The sequence below is a fragment of the Mastomys coucha genome, unplaced genomic scaffold, assembly GCF_008632895.1.
Source record: "Mastomys coucha isolate ucsf_1 unplaced genomic scaffold, UCSF_Mcou_1 pScaffold5, whole genome shotgun sequence".
NCBI classification, from domain to species: Eukaryota; Metazoa; Chordata; class Mammalia; order Rodentia; family Muridae; genus Mastomys; species Mastomys coucha.
The window spans coordinates 50454492-50473722 of record NW_022196911.1 but is presented as its reverse complement, the minus strand read 5'-3'; the positions used below and the strand labels follow the sequence as shown (position 1 = coordinate 50473722).

At 49.6% G+C, this 19231-nt stretch overlaps 1 protein-coding gene across 2 annotated transcripts in view; it reads left to right on the top strand.

The window, feature by feature from the left end:
* Positions 1-19224, top strand: part of Sparc (secreted protein acidic and cysteine rich) — a 25350-nt gene extending 6126 nt beyond the window's left edge. The window contains exons 2-10 of one of the 2 annotated variants that reach the window (XM_031352102.1): positions 3868-3937; positions 6425-6481; positions 7046-7133; positions 8346-8467; positions 11862-11982; positions 14811-14944; positions 15435-15583; positions 18427-18575; positions 19164-19224. In XM_031352102.1, coding sequence (XP_031207962.1) covers positions 3881-3937; positions 6425-6481; positions 7046-7133; positions 8346-8467; positions 11862-11982; positions 14811-14944; positions 15435-15583; positions 18427-18575; positions 19164-19192 — 906 coding nt within the window. In that variant the 5' untranslated portion in view covers positions 3868-3880 and the 3' untranslated portion in view covers positions 19193-19224. Of the gene's footprint in view, positions 1-3867; positions 3938-6421; positions 6482-7045; positions 7134-8345; positions 8468-11861; positions 11983-14810; positions 14945-15434; positions 15584-18426; positions 18576-19163 lie in introns of both variants that reach the window. The other variant, XM_031352101.1, reaches the window with a different exon arrangement.
* Positions 19225-19231: the final 7 nt, after the last annotated feature.

Sequence of the window (19231 nt, the reverse complement as noted above, 5' to 3'; positions counted from 1 at the left end):
TGCACGCGCACATAGAAGCCAGAGGTCAGCCTCAGTAGTTGCTCCTCAGGCTCCGTCCACCTTGTTTTTGAGACAGGGTCTTTCATAGGCCTGTATCTTGCTGATTCAGCAGGATCAGATGATCTGCAAGGCCTAGATCCCTCCTGTTTCTACCTCTCTCCAGTGCTGGAGTTACAAGCTTGTGCTGTCATAATTGGCTTTTACACGAGTACTGGGGATTTGAACTCAGGTCCTCATGTTTGCCTAGCAAGCACCTTATCAACCAAGCTCTCCCTTCCATCTCTGTCTTTTGTTTTTGCTGTGGTTTGTTTTTAATTTCACTCATAGACGTAGTCTAAGATGTGCAAAGGGCTTTGGAGGACACTGTTCTTTTGGAGCAGGCTTTCTCAATAAGTCCTTCACACCGGCAGCATTTCAAGGTTCAGTAACCCCTTGTGGTCTGGCCTGGTGATGCCTAGCGCTCAGGAAGCAGAGGCTGGAAGATCACAAATTTGAGGCCAGCTTTGGCGACATAGTGAGACCTCATCTCACCCCACCCAAACCAAGCAAGCAAAAGAGAGTTGGGACTGGTGATTCAGGCCCGTAATCCCAGCATTTGGGAGGTGGAGGCATGAGGATCTGACGGTTGAGACCATCTTTGGCTACAGATCAAGTTCAAGGCTAGCCAAGCCCCTGAGACCCTTAGGAAGCTCTCTGAGATTGCATTTCTCCACATGCTCTCCATCGGAGTTAAGTCCTCCTAAGAGTCTGTAGTCTTGAGCCACACTGTCTAAAAGCCCACAGTTCTGAGGTTGCCCCTGGGTTTAGGTTATGCAGTGGCGCCTTCATGTCCACAGGGAACTCCTAGGAGCCCCTTTAGGTTTGAAGGGAAATGAGCTAGGGGCTGGTTGTACTTTTCCATCCCATCCTTTCCATCCAGAGAGCTAGACAAGTAACCTCTGCTTCAGGTCCTGCTGGCAGCCCAAGTTCAGTTTTCAGCTCTCTCCAGAACAAATAAAGGCAGAAGAAAGAGACTCAATGTACGGAACAGGGAAAGGGGGCGCCAGGGGTGTCTGTATTTGGCGGTCACAAAGCCAAGGGCAATACACCTCCACTCCTCCCCACTCCCCACCCCCACTGCCCAGAGCATTTTTCCTGCCTACATCTCAGGCCAGGTTGACCCAAGTGGGCACCTTTTAATAACTACCCAGGAGCAGGTGTCTGCCAAGGGAAACATCACACAGAGTTGAGAGACCATGCTGATAATACCTGCCACTCATGTGCTGGACTGCTGGCTAGAGGCATGGATCTTCCTTTCTAGGCTCCAGTCTTCTCATCTGTATTATGGGGCAGAAAGACCTGCCTCAGGCCCTCCCTTCCCTAAGCATGCTGAATTTGGTGTGAGTGTGAAAGATCATGGCTGGGTTGAGCCTCCAACAAGCTTTGAAGGGTAGACTCCAGCCTCTTTGGCCAGAGTTATGTTACAGAACCTCAGAGATGTGTCTCATGAGCAGGCAGAGAATGTAGCTCTTCATCTGTGATAGTTAAGGGGATCCCCTATCTGCTCACCCTAACATCTAGATGAAAAGGATTCTGGGATTGGTGAAGAAGCACCTGGTGGGCAATGATCATCTTCCCTGAGAGTTTATATGTCTTGCCTTTCTCCTCACCCTCACCCAGCCTCTGGGTTTAAGGCCAGGAAGCACTCCAGGGTCTTGAGTCCTGAGACAGGGCAAAATGAAAGGGCAGGGTGATGGGGGACAGGGCAGTTTCCAGGACCCCCAGATCACTCCTGCTGCCCGGATGAAGCACCGAGCTTTAAGAGTCCCCTCTCTAGTTCTCAAACCTGAAGCATATCCTAGCCTGGCTACCTCTCCAGAGCTCTGACTCCTCTGCTGTTAAAGCATGGCCCGGGTGAAGTTTGGGTCCCAGCTGCCAGCCACACTTTGATCTTTCCATTTCAAACAACCCCAGACAAGCCCTTCATTGATGCCCCCTCTCCCGCTCCATCTGCCCAAAGCCACGCACAGAGGATGCTAGACTCGTGTTTTCCAAATGGAGAAGCAAGAAGGGAAACAAGTGAGCCACTGTGAGAGGGGAAAGAATGTTCCAGAAACTGCCTAGAAAAGGAGAAATAGATCCTTCTGCCAGGTGGAGCTGTCCTGAAGCAACACCAAGCTTCCAAATCAATTTCTTTGACTTCTTATAATTTTATATCATGGCTACACCAAAAAGTGGGAGTGAGACTCTTTCCAGTTTAGCCTAGCACAGGATTGTTATGGCCTCTTCCTCCTCTGCCTGTTTTACTATTCAGGTATTGTCTGGAAAGTTCTGTGGTGCTGTAGATTCAGCTCAGGGCCTTGTGCGCGGTAGCCAAATACTATATTGCTTTGCCACATCCTCAGCTCAAAGATGTTTGGAGATCTTTTCTTTTCTTTCTTCTAAATACTACTATCTGAGGGAAGATGGTGAATACTAGAGGAGGGGATAGGCCAAGACCTGCTTTCCTTGTGTTTGTTTGGAGTCTGGGAATGAAAACCAGGCATAGGCTCCGCTCCAGTGTTGTAAGCATTCGAAAGACCACTGTTAATCATCTCAAACTTTACCTCCTCTGACCCTCTCAACAGATGGGGAGCCAAGGGTTTAGAGAGAAGAAAGAGTTTAACCCATACATGGGGATGGAGACAATATCGAGATAGAATAAGAATCCTGGACATCGAATCTGAGCTCAGTAGCTTTGCCTGAGCTGCCAGGGAATCTGCCAGCACCAAGCCTTGTCTGTTGAGAAAGTTGGAGAGGAGCTAGGGTCAGAGAGGCTAAGAGGGAAGTCTTGTCAGACCCATAAGGAAGTCACTATTGCTCCCCTGACTGAAAGCTCTGAAGGGGCAGAGAGAGCCGGCTCGCTCTGTGTGGCTGTAGGAAAGAGACAGGATAAACCACGAGCTTAGGGAAGCATACCTAGGAAGAGCTTTCTAGATCCATTTGGTAACAGAAACCCGTCTGGTTAGCAACGGGAAGCAGATGTCCCCACCACATGCCCCTGAGTCTTCAGCAGAGGTCTGCTTCAAAGATACCTTCCAGGCTACCGTGTCAGAGTTCAGAGTCTAACATCTGGGAAGTGATCAAGGGAAGGTTCTAAATCTTAGCTGACATTCTTTCTGCCACACAGGGACACCTCTGGATATTTCCTTAGAGGAGCTGAAGAATGCTGTCCCTGTGGGTAGAGTGGAGGAAACTTGATCCCTCAGGTTCCTTCCTGGCACCCCAGACTCTCAGGCTTTTCTTAAATGTGTGACCCATTGTTTCAGATTCCTGTTGACTCCCATTGCAGAGGAGGGAGTGTGGGGTGGTGGGGAGAGGAAAGGGAGGAGGGAGAGGAAGAGAAGAAGGGAGGGAGGGAGGAAAAGCATGGGGGTGGGTGGGTAGGGAACGTGGGGCTAGGTTAAGGAATAGGAGACAAAAATCTTAAAACAAAGAGGCACCAAAGGCCCAAACTGACTTTTTAGCCTGCTGTCTTCGTCCAATCACTTAAAAGACCGAAACCAATGTAGTGAGAGCGGAGACCTCATCTCATGACCATATATAGAAAATTCTGTACCTTTATCCTTAATAGAAGGAAACTGGAGATGGGGTGGGGAGCCAAGCAGCAGAAAAATGAATTCCATTAGCGGTTGCTTGCAGCTGCAGAGTTTGCCTTGGAGGCTCCAGGTCAGGACTGCTTTTTTGCATGAAGAAGTAGGACAGTGGGCGTCGGAGGTGCAAAGTGCATCTTAGCTCTTAAGGAGGTGTCTTTTTCACTGCCAAGAGGTCAACACATGTCTTGGTTAACCTTCGGGTCTAACTCAGGAGGAAGTCTCTCTTGTTGACTTACCGTCTCTTCTCTTGCAGAGTTCCCAGCACCATGAGGGCCTGGATCTTCTTTCTCATCTGCCTGGCCGGGAGGGCCCTGGCAGCCCCTGTAAGTAACCAAAGATTCTATCTGAGTTCTAACTCATCCCACTTTCTCCAGCTTCTGAACCTGTTCTGGGTGCTCAAGGAGACAGCAGGGATGTGGCTCAGTGGGTAGAGTGCTTACTTAGCATTCGTGCACAAAGTCCTGGGTTCAATCCCCAGCATTGCCTAAACCTGGCCTTAGGGAACAAACCTACAATCCCAGCATTTGGGAGGTAGAGGTGGAAATATCCAGAGTTCAAGGTCATCTTTGGATAAGTAGTGAGTTTGAGGGCAGCCTAGGCTACACGAGATCCTGTCTTTTAAAAAGGAGCCCATGCAGTGGTTAAGAGCGCTTGCAGAAGGCCCAAGTTCGATCCCCAGAACCCAAATGCTGGCTTACAACCAGGGGATCGGATGCCCTCCTCTGATCTCGTATGGGTACCAAGCATGTATATAGTATACAAGCACACATGCGGGCAAAACACTTATACACATAAAATAAATAAATAAATCTTTAAAAACATCTAAAAATAAGTCTTTTTCTTAAGCCAACAAGGTTAGGAGAATTCATGTGAGGGAAGCAGTTCTCTGTAAAGTTCAGAGCTCACACACTAGTTCCAGCACACTTAGCAGGGTTTGACATCTTCAAGGAGGGAGTTAGCAGCAGGGATGAGGGACTGCTGGTGGGAATGAAGCTGGTGGAAGGACCTAGGTCCAGAGACAGGAACAGGTTGGCATCTCAGTCTGGGAAGCTATTAGATGGTAAATAACTGACTCTGGCTGAAATCTGAGGGCTAGAGAAGATGCAGATAGCGATCATGGCGTCAGAGGCCGTTGGAGACCTGGGATAGATAGAGCAGCCCAGTCGGATCTTGGCGTAAGACTGGAGCTGAGCAGGAAGAGGGAGGGGTTGCCATTGGAATGAACCAGAAACGACCTTTTCTCCATCTTGGGAATGTGGAGCAAGAGGAAACAAAAAGGAAACATTCGAAGAGAAACATTCAATGAGAGCCAATCCAGCCAAATGAAGTCCTCACCTCTCTGCCCCTTCTAGGGTCTCACTACATACTCTGGTTTGCCTCCAACTCCCACTCCCCCAACCCCTGCTTCAGCCTCCTGATGGTCAGGGTTACATGTGCCAGCATTTCGAAAAGGCATTTCCTGCTCTGTTCACTTTTGGGTAGATGGCAGCTTCTGATCAAACTCATCAGGCAGGCAGATTTTGGCTGAAGATTGATGAGGTTACCTTTAATTTTGGAAGAGGTTATTTCCAATCAGGGGCCTGAAAGTTTCTTGTCACCCGACTTGCTCTTCCTGGAATCTGAAATGTCAGGAGGGAATTTCCTAACAGTAATAAGATGAGGTCACATGTGAGAGACAGGGATCTATTAGAAGTCACAGAGGGTATTCACTCTGTCTGGGTCTCAGTTTCTCCATCTGTGAATTAAAGGGAGTTCATCTGTGTCTTCGTTAGGGTTTTACTGTTGTGAACAGACGCCATGACCAAGGCAAGGCAACTCCTACAAGGACATTTAATTGAGGCTGGCTTGCAGGTTCAGATGTTCAGTTCATTATCATCAAGGTGTGAGCATGGCAGCTTCCAGGCAGGCATGATGCAGGAGGAGCTGAGAGTTCTATGTCTTCATCTGAAGGCTGCTAGGAGAAGACTGACTTCCAGGCACCTAGGGTGAGGGTCTCAAAGCCCACGCCCACAATGATACACTTCCTCCAACATGACCACACCTACTCCAACAAAGCCATACCTCCTAATAAGTGCCACTCCATGGGCCATACATATTCAAACCACCACAATTGGCTTCTGTTGTGTTGGGGATGTACTGAGGCTTGACTAGCAAAAATGCTCCTGTCAGTAAAATGAGGGATAGGCGAGATGGTTTTGGTGGAAAGTATATAAAAAGTCAAGTGTGATATGATATCTCAAGCCTGTGATGATCCCAGTTCTTGGAAGGCTAAAACATAATTGGTAAGTTCAAGGTCAGCCTGGGCTCTATAGCAAGATCCTGTCCAAACGAAAGGAAATAATGAAGGGCTTGCTTCAGCAGTGGACTGATTGAAACTGGTATGATACCGAGAAGACTGGCACAGCCCTAGAGCAAGGGAACACATGAATGCATGAAGCATTCCATACTTAAAAAAAAAAAAAAAAAGAAGAAATAAAGATGGGGCCAGTGAGATGGGTCGGCAGCCAAGCCTGACCATCTGAGGACCTACACCGCAGGAGTGAACGGGCTTCCACAAGTTGTCCTTCTGCTTCCACACATTCATTGCGGTGTGGGTGCTCACTCCATCCCCCACATAAAACTCACACAAATAAAATCATTGTGATAACAGATTTTGTTTTTAAAGGAAGGAAGGAGGATAGAGTAGCACTGTGAGCTCCAGCCTGAGGCATCAAGGCCCCCAGGCTTGTGTTCCCAGCCAAAGACACTTCAGAGAGGAAGCTGGCTTTGGCCTTGACCGACTCTCTGAACCCTGCTCTCTTTTCCAGCAGACGACCGAAGTTGCTGAGGAGATCGTGGAGGAGGAAACCGTGGTAGAGGAGACAGGGGTATGTATGTGGTGTGGTGTGGTGGTGGTGGTGGCGGTGACCCCACCCTTGATCCCTTTCTGCCTGGCCCCTTCTTTGGGCCATCCAGACAAGTGTAGTGGACCAAGAGGTCCATACAAGGCGCAGATACTGAGTATCCCCAGATACCCCTGACTGTTCCCCAAACCTTCAGTTGAACCCTGAGGTCCTGAGGATTCATATCTCTTCTGTTATCATCCACAGTCTCCCCTGGTGTGAAACAAAGGGACCCACTCAGTTGGGTCTGGCAGGTGTATAGGGCTTGGTATGGCTTCTCATCCTAACATCTTGTAGGGCTCTGATTTATCTTAACAAAATTTCAGGGCTCTAGACGCTTAACATAGACTAATAAATTGAATGAATAATAATAAGTACAGGATTCTACCAAGGCCAGCACCCTAGCATTTGCACTGAGATCTGGGCCCAGCCCACCTTTCTCCTGGGTGCCCCTCATTCTATTCAGGCCCCTTCTTCTTTGCAACCCTCTCTCAGGTCTGGGGTGGGGTGAGAACCCCTGAACTCATTTTTTTTCCTCTTCCATGCCAGCTACCTGTGGGTGCCAACCCAGTCCAGGTGGAAATGGGAGAGTTTGAGGACGGTGCAGAGGAAACTGTCGAGGAGATGGTGGCCGACAGTAAGTCTCTTCCCTGTCACTTGGTATATCTGGACTACCCTCGGCTGCGTGGGTGGCCTAAGGACAGCTCACAGGAAGTTTCTAGCCAAAGAGATGCACTGTAGGGGCTCTGGTAGCTGTGGAGGGCCAGCTGCGAACGCTCAGGCCAGAGCAGTCTGGGATAGATCTATTTATCGAAGTTGTGAAGGACAGAGGAAACTCCACAGTTTGGTGTCAGATTCTCATAGAGGTCATGGTCACATCTGGTCACCAAGATTCCCGTCTCAGGGCTTCAGCCTAGGCTCAAGCTCCTGGTGGGAGCCCATCTTAGAAAGCTGACTGGCTCACTTAATTTCCACTTGGCCCAAGGGAGCAAAACCTGACAGAAATCCCAGTACCTCAAGGAGAAAGACAGTGACTCAGGGTCCCACAGGCCGAGGAGTCTATGTCCAAGGACTTGGACTTTGGAAGTGGAGATTCAAACAAGGTTTCAACCCTTTGAACCAGGGCTTTCATATCTTAACAAGGCAGTGGTTACATGTAGATGGAGGTCTCAAGGAAATGGCTCAGTGGGTAAGATGGCTTGCTGCGCAACCATGAAGACTGAGTTCAAATCCCCAGTACTCACTTCAGCTTTCTCAAGGGGACAGCTAAGGGTGTCTGGAGAGAATGGGGAGGATTTGCTGGAGCAGAGGCTGAGCCTGGGGTCTTGAGTCACATCCCTTTCCTCTTCCATGCCCAGCCATTGTTTCCTGTCATAGCTGGGCCCATTGTCTACTGTGGGCTTGGATTCTTCTTCCTGTTCCTTTGTGGACACCTGATTCTATTCCATTGTACAATTGAATCCGTGACAATGGCTCAATCTTCCAGATCACTCTAGAAAGTACTTTGAATCCAGAGATACTGCACTGTGGGTACTCAGCAGACAACTGAGAAGTTAGTCGTTCTTTCAGTCACTGGGGGATCTGTATGCACCCCAGGTCTCTGAGTCCCAGACTGAGGTCTCAACCCTCTGAAAAGGGTCTAGTTCCAACTTTGAACTGAATCTCTAATCCCCAGACTAAGCAACCTGCTCCCTTAAAGCCCGTGGTTTACTGCAGAGGATCAGGGGATTCCCAAAACTCTGGTGCTGAGAATGGAGTATACCCAGAGGCTACGAGCCCCAAACTCCCATCTGGGTGGTGTGGAAGCACATGCCAGCCTGATGAGCTGACACTATGTTCCGTTCTCCAGACCCCTGCCAGAACCATCACTGCAAACATGGCAAGGTGTGTGAGTTGGACGAGAGCAACACCCCCATGTGTGTGTGCCAGGACCCCACTAGCTGCCCTGCTCCCATTGGCGAGTTTGAGAAGGTAAGAGCAGAGGCATGGGCCCAGCAAAGCATAGTGTCTGTTAAGACATCTATGGACACGGGGGTGGGGGTGGGGGTAGGGGAGAAGCTCCATTCTCAGAAGGCCCCTCCCTAGGGACCAGTCACAACAGGAAAGTGGAGCTGAGTCACAGGCAAGAGCCTGCTTGGCCCCACCCCTCTAGCTGCGGATGAGAATTTTAAAGAGTTTACATGTACCATCAAGTTCCAGGCTCTATGTTGAACATGATCACTGAGTGCTACATAATCTCAGGTGGAATGCACTCTAGCATTATTATTATTATTTTTTTTACACTTTATTTATTTTGTATGAGTGTGTGTGGCATGCAGGCATGTGGACATCAGAGGACTTGCCTGGTTGGTTCTCTCCTTCCACCATGTGGAGACCAGGATTCCAACTCAGGTCAGCTGGTTTGGTGACAGACACCTTCATCTGTTAAGCCATCTCACTAGCCCTTCAATACCTCTGTAGTTAGCAAAGCATTGTATTCACAAATGGGTGTCCGGGGTCTGCTTGAAGACTGACTACCAGCCTCATCTCCATCACTTGAGAGCTGTGAGATATTAGTTAAAGCACTGAGTGTCTCCAAGTCTCAGTCCCCTCACAACCAAAGATGGGGAGAGAATCCTGAACTCTTAGAGCTGCTGTGGCATTTGTTAGAAGATGCCAGGTAGTGACAAGGACCCAGCATTATTATTTCTCCACTCTGTCTCCAACATGTGTACACCTACTATGCATTTATCCACCCATCCATACATCCAGCATATATGCATGCACCCACCCAGCCATGCACCCATCCTTATGAATTCATCTACCCACACAACCATAATTCCACCCATGGATCTAACCACCCACTTAACCACCCATCAACTCACCCACCCTTCCACCCACCCATCTGCCTATCTACCTATCCATTCATTCATCTGTTCACTCATTCATCTATCCATATACCCACCCATTTAATCAACCATCTTCTCACCCCACTCATCTATTCAAAACTCATCCATCCACCCACATACTCATCCACTCTTCTACCCGCCCACCCATCCAGCCACCCACCCACCTACCTATCCATCCATCCACCCACATACTCATCCACTCACCCACCCACTCTTCCACCCACCAATTCATCCATCCATCCACCCACACACTCATGCACTCTTCTACACCCACCCATCTTCCTACCCCCATCTATCCATTCATCCATCCATCTACCAACTCATCCATCCATCCATCCATCTACCCACCAATCCATTCAACTATCCATTTATCCATCCACATACTCATCCATCCACCCACTTACCCATCCATCCATCCATCCATCCATCCATCCATCCATCCACATATTCATCCATCCATCCATCTACCCATCTACCCACATACTCATCTATCCACTTAAACAAATTTTTTTTTTTTTTTTTTTTTTTTTTTTTTTTTTTTGGTTTTTCGAGACAGAGTTTCTCTGTGTAACCCTGGCTGTCCTGGAACTCACTCTGTAGACCAGCCTGGCCTCAAACTCAGAAATCCACCTGCCTCTGCCTCCCAAGTGCTGGGATTAAAGGTATGCGCCACCATCACCACCCGGCTTAAACAAATATTTTTTGAACACTCACCTGTGCCAACCATTGTGCTATCCACCATCTGGCTTAGGGCAGCAGATCTCATTCTAGTTCTTTCAATCTAGTTGTGCATTTTTCTTTTTTCTTTTCTTTCTCTATAGACCAGCCTGGCCTTGAACTGAGAGATCTGCTCACCTCTGCCTCCCAAGTGCTGGGATTAAAGATGTGTGCCACGACTACCCAGCCCACAGTTTTCAATATCTCCCCAAGACAACCCTTGCCTCTGGGCTTCACATATTAGCTTCACTTTTAACTCTTCCCTCTTCTTCCCCACCCCACTGCTCTCTGGTGTTGAGGTCTCCCTTGCAGCAATGTGTATGACTTTACTGACTCCACTCTTACAGGTCAGGTCCTTTCCCTATCAAAGGCTGCTCCTGCCTGTGCTCCTGATCTCAGTTAACCCCACAGTCTCTCTGGTTTTTCTATGACAGAGGTTTTCCAGCAGGACTCAATGAGTCAGTTGGCCCAGCTGAGTTTTACCCTAGTCCATATAGTTACCTGGATCACAGGGAAAGCAGAGAGAGGCTAAAGCATCCAGGGGAGTCTTCCTCTAGGAGGGTTACACAGAGGTCTTTAATCCCAGCTCCAAATATGGGGCAGTGATGTTTCTGCTTAAAGGAACCCTCTGGAGTTAGGTACTATATGGTACTTTTACCTGCTGAGCTGTCTCACTGGCTTTTCATTTTTATTCGGGCAAACCCTGGTGGTTCAGGCCTATCATCCCTGATACAGAAAGGTTGGAGTGAGAGGAAAGTTGAAAGTTCAAGGCTTGGCTCTGCTACACATTGTGTTCAAGATCAGCCTGGGCAATAGAGTGAGAGTGTTCTAAAATAAAATAGGAAAGGGATAAGGACTTTGATCATCGATAGAGCACCCACCTAGCATGCACAAAGCTATTCAGCTTTGGCACTGCAAAAATGTCTTCACCAGGGACTGACCCCATAGCTGCCTTCTGCTGAGTGTGGAGCAATTCTAGACTCCCACTGGGAGCATGGGTACTCTGCCTAAGGCATCCTCTGCAAGCAGCCCATGATCAGTGAGCATCTTTGTCAACTAGGGAACTGCCATCAGCATCAAGCCAGGGCCACCTTATGCCACATTCTTCTTTTCCTCCCTTCCTCTTTCCCCTCTTCCTTCCTTTTTCTTTTTCTTCCTTCCTTCATTTATTTGTGTGTGTGTGTGCGCGTGTGTGTGTGTGTCCACATGTGTGTATGTCATAAGTTTGGTGGTAAGTTTTTTTTTTTTTGGAAGGGGGTGGGTGGGTTATGAGACAGGGCTTCTCTGTGCTGCCCTGGCTGGCCTAGAACTTGCTTTGTCGACCAGGCTGGCCTTGAAGTCACAGAGATTCACCTGCCTCTGCTTCCTGAGGGCTAGGATCAAAGGTGTGTGCCACCATGCCTGGCTTGAGTATCTCACCTGCCCCACTGTGTGTTTCAGAAGGATAATGGCTCCTGGCATGCTGTATACTTTTTTCCACGCACAGGTGTCTTTTCCCCCATCTCTCACTGTTTCTTGAAGTATCTTTCGTGCCTTAGCCCTGACTCAGGTGTGCCTCTGCTCTAAAACCGCCCATGGCCCATATGGTGGACCAGCAGGATCTAGAGTGGGCTTCTGTGCCCCAACCTCTAATCCACTGTGTATGAGACCTTGGCTGTCCTCACTGTTCAGGTTCCCTTGTCCCCATGTCTGAAACGGCAGTGATGGGGATCCAGGCTCAGGCTTTGGAATGAAGGCGGTGCCCTGTGCTTGGCCAACAGGTGTGCAGCAATGACAACAAGACCTTCGACTCTTCCTGCCACTTTTTTGCGACCAAGTGCACCCTGGAAGGCACCAAGAAGGGCCACAAGCTCCACCTGGACTACATCGGACCCTGCAAATGTGAGTGTCTTCATGCCTTCCAGCCTCCTTCTCAGGGAGATGGCTCTGTGCCCTCACTGATGCCAGCTCTGTGATCTTGGGTAAATCCTATCCACTCCATGAGCCTCAGTGTACCCCTTCATAAAATTAATTCAGGCTGTCTTCTCTCCTGGGAAGACTTAGCCATCATGGAAGCACATTTTAAGAGCTTTCCACTAGCATCAAGACAACCAAACCATCTTTCTTTCTTTTTTTTTCTGATGATGAGGATGCCCCTTTTTTTTTTTTTGGTTTTCTGAGACAGGGTTTCTCTGTGTAGCCTGGCTGTCCTGGAACTCACTCTGTAGACCAGGTTGGCCTTGAACTCAGAAATCCACTTGCCTCTGCCTTCCAAATGCTGGGATTAAAGGCATGTGCCACCAGTGCCCAGCTTGAATGCTTTTCAAGTTAGGACATTGATGTGTTTATAAAAAGATAAAGAGAAGGGGGGATATGTTCTTTGGATGTGTAGTCAGGTGTGCTGAGGCATCCCTTCCCCCTGGGGGACCAGTCACTCGACAGTATAGTATAGAATAGTTTATTCAGAGCATGGGGAGGGGAGTTGAGAGGGTAGTAGAGGCAGAGAAAGACAGAGAGTAGGGAAGTAGAGGAGTAGAGGCCAGCCATGAGCTCATGGAGAGAGAGAGGGGGGAAGGAATGGGGAGAGAGTGGGAGCAGGAAGGTAAGAGCAAGAAGAACAAGAGAAAAAGAGAGCAAGAGAGAGAGGAAGGGACAAGCAGCTCCTTTTATAGTGACTCAGGCCTACCTGGCTACTGCCAGGTAACTGTGGGGTAGAGCTTAGACAGAATGCTAACAGACATTCCTGGAGCTTGGGAGATTGCTCATTAGGCAAAGTACTTGTGTAAAAAGGCTAGGTAATGCACAGTTGCATCCCCATTGCTCAGGAGATGGAGCCTGGGACATTCCTGGTGCTCATTGGTGAGTCATCCTAGCCTAATCTGTGAGCACTAAGCCAACAAAAGAGCGTATCTCAAAAAATAAGTTGGGTGGTCCTTGAGGAGTAGTATCTGTGATTGACCTCCGGCCTCCACAAGTGTGTGTATGCACACGTGACTGTGAGCACACACACACACACACACACATATGCCAAAATAAATGGATAAATAAAATTAAACATTGGGGGCATACCTGCCATTTTCTTCAGACTCTATTTCTTTCTTGGCACAGATTCTTAGCTTCATATTCCATCATATCCCTCCTTCCCCTTTTCTAGAAGCCTGGGAAGTTTGAAGAGGGATGCCAGGAGCTCTGACTGGCTGATTGCTAGTGACCCAAGCTGTAAATTCTGCTGGGTCTGGGCCCTCCTTGTCATCTGAGTCTCCTAAGCCATACTCACTGCCTGTGAGACAACATGAGCTATGTATCTGTAGCATGTTCTACATAAGGAGAACATCCTTGCTGGGCAGTGGTGGCGCACACCTTTAATCCCAGCACTTGGGAGGCAGAGGCATACAGATTTCTGGGTTCGAGACCAGCATGGTCTACAGAGTGAGTTCCAGGGCAGCCAGGACTACACAGAGAAATCTTGTCTTGAAAAAAAAAACAAAAAAAGAAAAAAAGAAAAAGAACATCCTTCCCCATGGTCTGGGGCTATAGCTAAGTGGTAGAGTGATTGCCTGGTATGCCCAGGAGCCTGCATCCCATCCACAGCACTGCAAGTCAAACTGAACCAAACTAAAACAAAGGAGAGTCCCTTTGCTCTGGCATGAGAGCAGTAGTTAGCCCTGAGCTCTTTTTTGTTTTTTGTTTTTGTTTGTGGGGGGAGTTATTTATTTATTTTATATATGTGAGTATATTGTAGCTGTCTTCAGACACACCAGAAGAGGGTATCAGGTCACATATGTAGATGGTTGTGAGCCACCATGTGGTTGCTGGGAATTGAACTCAGGACGTCTGGAAGAGCAGCCAGTGCTCTTAACCACTGAGCCATCTCTCCAGCCTAGCCCTGAGTTCTTAATGTTAGGGCTGGGATATACAAGGGGAGGCAGAGATTTAGAGATCCTTAGAGAAGACAGGATAGAGGAAGTTGGTGGGGAGTCCTGGACTATGAGGTGAGTCATAAGGAGCCCTTAGCAAGTGGCTATTGCTCTGCCCCTGTGGCCACCCACCTCCCCAGTCCAGCTCCATATGGAGATCTCCACTCCCAGATGACAGTGGTCCTAGCCACAGAAGGGCTTTCTTAGGGCTGGAGAACTCAAAGATGAGCAGGCATCAGATCCCCCAGGTATCCACCCTAACTGGATTCAAAGCTGATGTTCTGATACTCTGACTGTAAGCCTTCTTTTACTCGTTGCTAAGTCCAGTGACAGGAGAGCCTGGGAGAAATCTCCAGGTGTGACATTCTGGGGTGCTACGTTCCAAAGACAAAGATGGGGTTTTGTTCTCCAAAATGGTTCTGGGATTGTGCATGTTTGAGCCTTCTCCCCACTGCTGCTGCACTGGACCTATGCATGCAGGTTGTTTCAAACACCTCCTAGAGGTTGACCTCCAGTTCTGCTGGGATCAAGCCCTGGTCATCGCCTAGAGAGGCGCAAGAGTATCCAGGTGGTAGAACCCCTCAGCAGGTTAGATGCAAGCCAGGAAGCAGCAAGGCCTTGTGCTTCCCCGTGCAGTGATTTTGACTGCACGGACCGGGAAGAGTCTGGATCAGAGAGACAGAGCCACCACGCATGGCCAGGGTTACTCGGTAGAGAGCTCACGGGGTGTAAGATGACGGGGAGAGAGTAGTCAGGTAGCATGTCTGCCCCCTGGCAGGTCTAGGTTGGCTAATCTTGTCTCTTGTGCCCTAGACATCGCCCCCTGCCTGGATTCCGAGCTGACTGAATTCCCTCTGCGCATGCGTGACTGGCTCAAAAACGTCCTGGTCACCTTGTACGAGAGAGACGAGGGCAACAACCTCCTCACTGAGAAGCAGAAGCTGCGTGTAAGTGGCCTCCTCCAAGCTTGGACTGGTGTGCCTGCTATTGATTTCCCTGCTGATGGAGACCTAGGGCTAATCTCTAGAACCAGGTCCCAGGGTCTATGCCTGACTTTGCTGGGTGCTTTTACCCTTGATACCAGGACACAAACTTCCAGCTAACTACCTTTAGAGGCTCTGCGGAGGTCTGTAGTAGACAGACCCAAAGCATAACCCTATTCCCACTCCTTCTGAGTCAACAGGCCTTCTCTTTTAGTGAGCATATTGAGCCCTGTGGCAGAGACCTAGTGTTGATTTCTTGGCCTCTTCTAAAGCTTCCGTACTCAGTGGAGGCTTGAAGCAGGCAGTGCTATGTTCCCCATCTGTGTATGGATAAGCTGCTGATTATCACCAGAAGCTCTCTCCTTGCCTCATTGTGAGCTCTGGTCTTGGCTGACCTCTAGTTATGGGGAGGAGGAGCTGGACCCTTGATCACCTGATGATTCCGTCCCTCCAGGTGAAGAAGATCCATGAGAACGAGAAGCGCCTGGAGGCTGGAGACCACCCTGTGGAGCTGCTGGCCCGAGACTTTGAGAAGAACTACAACATGTACATCTTCCCTGTCCACTGGCAGTTTGGCCAGCTGGACCAGCACCCTATTGATGGGTAAGAGTCAGGGTCCTCAGGACCGTAGGCTCAGCTCTGTCTTGGGCTGGGGGCCTGGAAGAGCATTCGATGAGGCTAGAAGGCCTCTCAGCAGCCTTTGCTGCTTCTCAGCCCAAGACTCCACGGTCAGCTTAGGGCTTGAGCAGATGGTTCAAGACTCCACAGTCAGCTTAGGGCTGGAGCAGATGGTTCAGGACTCCACAGTCAGCTTAGGGCTGGAGCAGATGGTTCAGGACTCCACGGTCAGCTTAGGGCTGGAGCAGATGGTTCAGGACTCCACGGTCAGCTTAGGGCTGGAGCAGATGGTTCAGGACTCCACAGTCGGCTTAGGGCTGGAGCAGATGGTTCAGGACTCCACAGTCGGCTTAGGGCTGGAGCAGATGATTCAGGACTCCACGGTCGGCTTAGGGCTGGAGCAGATGGTTCAGGACTCCACGGTCGGCTTAGGGCTGGAGCAGATGGTTCAGGACTCCACGGTCGGCTTAGGGCTGGAGCAGATGGTTCAGGACTCCACGGTCGGCTTAGGGCTGGAGCAGATGGTTCAGGACTCCACGGTCGGCTTAGGGCTGGAGCAGATGGTTCAGGACTCCACGGTCAGCTTAGGGCTGGAGCAGATGGTTCAGGACTCCACGGCTTAGGGCTGGAGCAGATGGTTCAGGACTCCACGGTCGGCTTAGGGCTAGAGCAGATGGTTCAAGCATCCTGAGGGAAGATGAAGGCTAGGGAGGAAGAAAGCTCTGAGACATATAAAGTTAGAGGAAGCATTCAGCAGCAGTACAAAGAATTCTTCCTAGGCCTGTGACGGCAGGGACAGGAGACCCAAGTGGGCAGAGAAAAAGAGTCCAGGACCAGCCTCCAATGTGACCCAGAGCCAAGGCCCAGGGGCTTGCTCTTCTTTGCTCATGCTTGCTTGAGGTCCCCTCAGCAGAATAGGGCAGCCACCACAATGGCCATGTCCCAGATTCCTTCCTGAGGTTCAGCTCCATGGAGCCCACCAGGCCCCAGATGTTCCTAAAAATTTCAATGGCTTCCACATTACATATTCCTGACCTGGGTGCTCTTACCTGAGGTCTGGGCATTGTGAAGACTTCAGAGAGTTTGAAGAGCAGTACCGGAGCTGACACGGAGTACCTACCCCTCTGTCATTTCTGTCCTCCCTTTGCAGTCATGAGAGAGTAAGAGGCCCCAAAAGAGGTCCCAAAGAGGCAACTCACTTGCTCCTTCCCAGAGCTGTTTCTGCTCTTTGCTTTGAATGTCAGAAACAGGTGGTCACTCAGGGGACCAGCAGGACCACCTTTCTGACATATCTGGGAGAGAGACATCAGGCCAGAAAGGCTTCTCTCTGAGATGCTCATCTCTCTATGTCCGGTTGTGCGCCAGGACATTACCCACCCCGCTGACCAACTCCCACCCCCAACTCCCTCCCAGTGCTTCATAGACGCTGGGAAGCTCTCAGCTGCTCCTCTCCCAAGCTCTTGGGGTGGCTGGGATCCAATTGAGTGACACAGGGGTATGGAGGGAGAGTCCTGGGGGACATCCGGATCCCATGTGCCAAGTGGCCTTGAGGACATTCGAGATGGATTGCCAGGGCTGGATGGCTGGGAAAATGCCCCAGCCTCCTCTTGGTCAGAGTTGGTGGTGGCCTTGCAGCTGCCTGAGTCTGTTTTCTCACAGGCCGGTGAAGGAAGGTCCCAGCCAGTTCAGATTCTGTGTGACACCTCCTGTAAGCAGGAGTCTGTGCAGATCATTGGAGTCATAGTGTCCCCTGAAGTCTCTTGTGGGTAATAGTGTTCTGGGGACAACTAATTGGGATTCTGAGGAGAGAAAAGGAAAAGAAGCAAATACCATGCTCTGGAGTCTGAGGCCAGCAGGACAGGGAGGAGGACAGTGGGGGGGGGGGTAACACTGAAGTCATTCATTGCATGGTATAGAGAGGATTCATGAAGATCAATGTTCTCTTCGCATTTTACCGCCCAGCCAGGCCTAGCTCAGCCCCTCCCGGAAGTCAGAGCCACCATCAGATTTTGTTGTTCAGTTACTTCTTATTTTTAGGGCTGGGGATGGAACCTCTCACTAGGGGATTCTAGGAAGTGCTCTATCATTAAACCACACCACATTCCAGCCTCTTACTGGAAGATTCTAGTCAAATACTCTACCACTGAACCATGTCCCCCAATCCTTTACTGGTGGATTCTCAAGGGGGATTCTAGGCAAGTGCTCTACTGCAGTTATATTCCAGCCCCATTAAAAGACTGATAGGTCTTTTTAGACCCTGTTTTAGGCTCCTGGAGCTATATCAGTGTGTGAACATAAAAAATCTACAGTGTGGTCAGGTGGTGGTGGCATATGCTTTTAATTTCAGCATCCATGAGGCAGAAGCAGGCAGATCTCTGAGTTTGAGGCCAGCCTAGCCTATTTAGGGAGTTCCAGGGCAGCCAGAGCTACACAGAGAAACCCTGTCTTAAAAACAGCAACAACAAAGAAAAGAAAAGAAAAGAAAAGAAAAGAAAAGAAAGAAAATCTATATTGCGATCTCACAGATTTTGACGTGCCATAACTGAGTTGCCGAACATATTGTTCCTATGTCCCCAACACTCAGCCAAGTGACCCTTACTATGAAGCCCACAGACTCAAAACTGGAACAGCTTCAATTACTTCCTCTGTCAAATGGTCTAGGAAACTGAGGCTCAAAGTAGAGCCTGTGGTATTGTGGGTCTCTCTGAAGGACCATGGCAGAGCTGTGGATAAAGCCAGATCCCAGGCTCTGAGCTCCTACCACTGGTTTCCCATACTGGGCTGTGTGTTCTTCCATGCTCACACCCTTCCCTGCTCTTTCCTGTCAGGTACCTGTCCCACACTGAGCTGGCCCCACTGCGCGCTCCCCTCATCCCCATGGAACATTGCACCACACGCTTCTTTGAGACCTGTGATCTAGACAACGACAAGTACATTGCCTTGGAGGAGTGGGCCGGCTGCTTTGGCATCAAGGAGCGTGAGTGTTTGGGCCTGGGAATAGGAAGAAGTGTCCCTGAAGGATGGGATGTTGTCCCTTCCCCTCCGGCGGCTCTACCTGATGTTTGTCTGTCCTGTCTGTCTCCTTTGCCTATTTAACTTATCTCTGCTCTCTCTGGCTTTGTGCCCTAAAGGTCTCTTTAACTGGACCTCAAACGTTAGTCCTCACTCCATATAAAGCACTATTTTGGGAACTGGCTTCCTGGGGAAAGGAAACAGGAAGTATAACTTGGCAACCAGCTCAAGAGATGGAGCTAGGCCAGAGTCAGGGAGATCAAGGTCCCATTCACACACTTCTCAGTGCCCGTGACTGGTCACAGGCTCCTGCGTCCTTGGCTGGGAGTGAATCCAACAGACCCTTGGATGGACATCCAGCCTCTGTTGCATTTGTCTATGTTGATTATGCACAATCACGGATTTCATTATGACATCTTCACTCATGTACCTGATATATTTGATCACCTTCGTGGCTCATTTCCCTCTCTGCCCCACCCCCTTCCTGGCCAACCCCCTTTCTGTTTTCAAGTGGTAGAGCCTTATTTTAACCCTGCCTCTTCTTCCTTTGCAGAGGACATCAACAAGGATCTGGTGATCTAAGTTCACGCCTCCTGCCGCAATCCTGAACTCTCTCCCTCT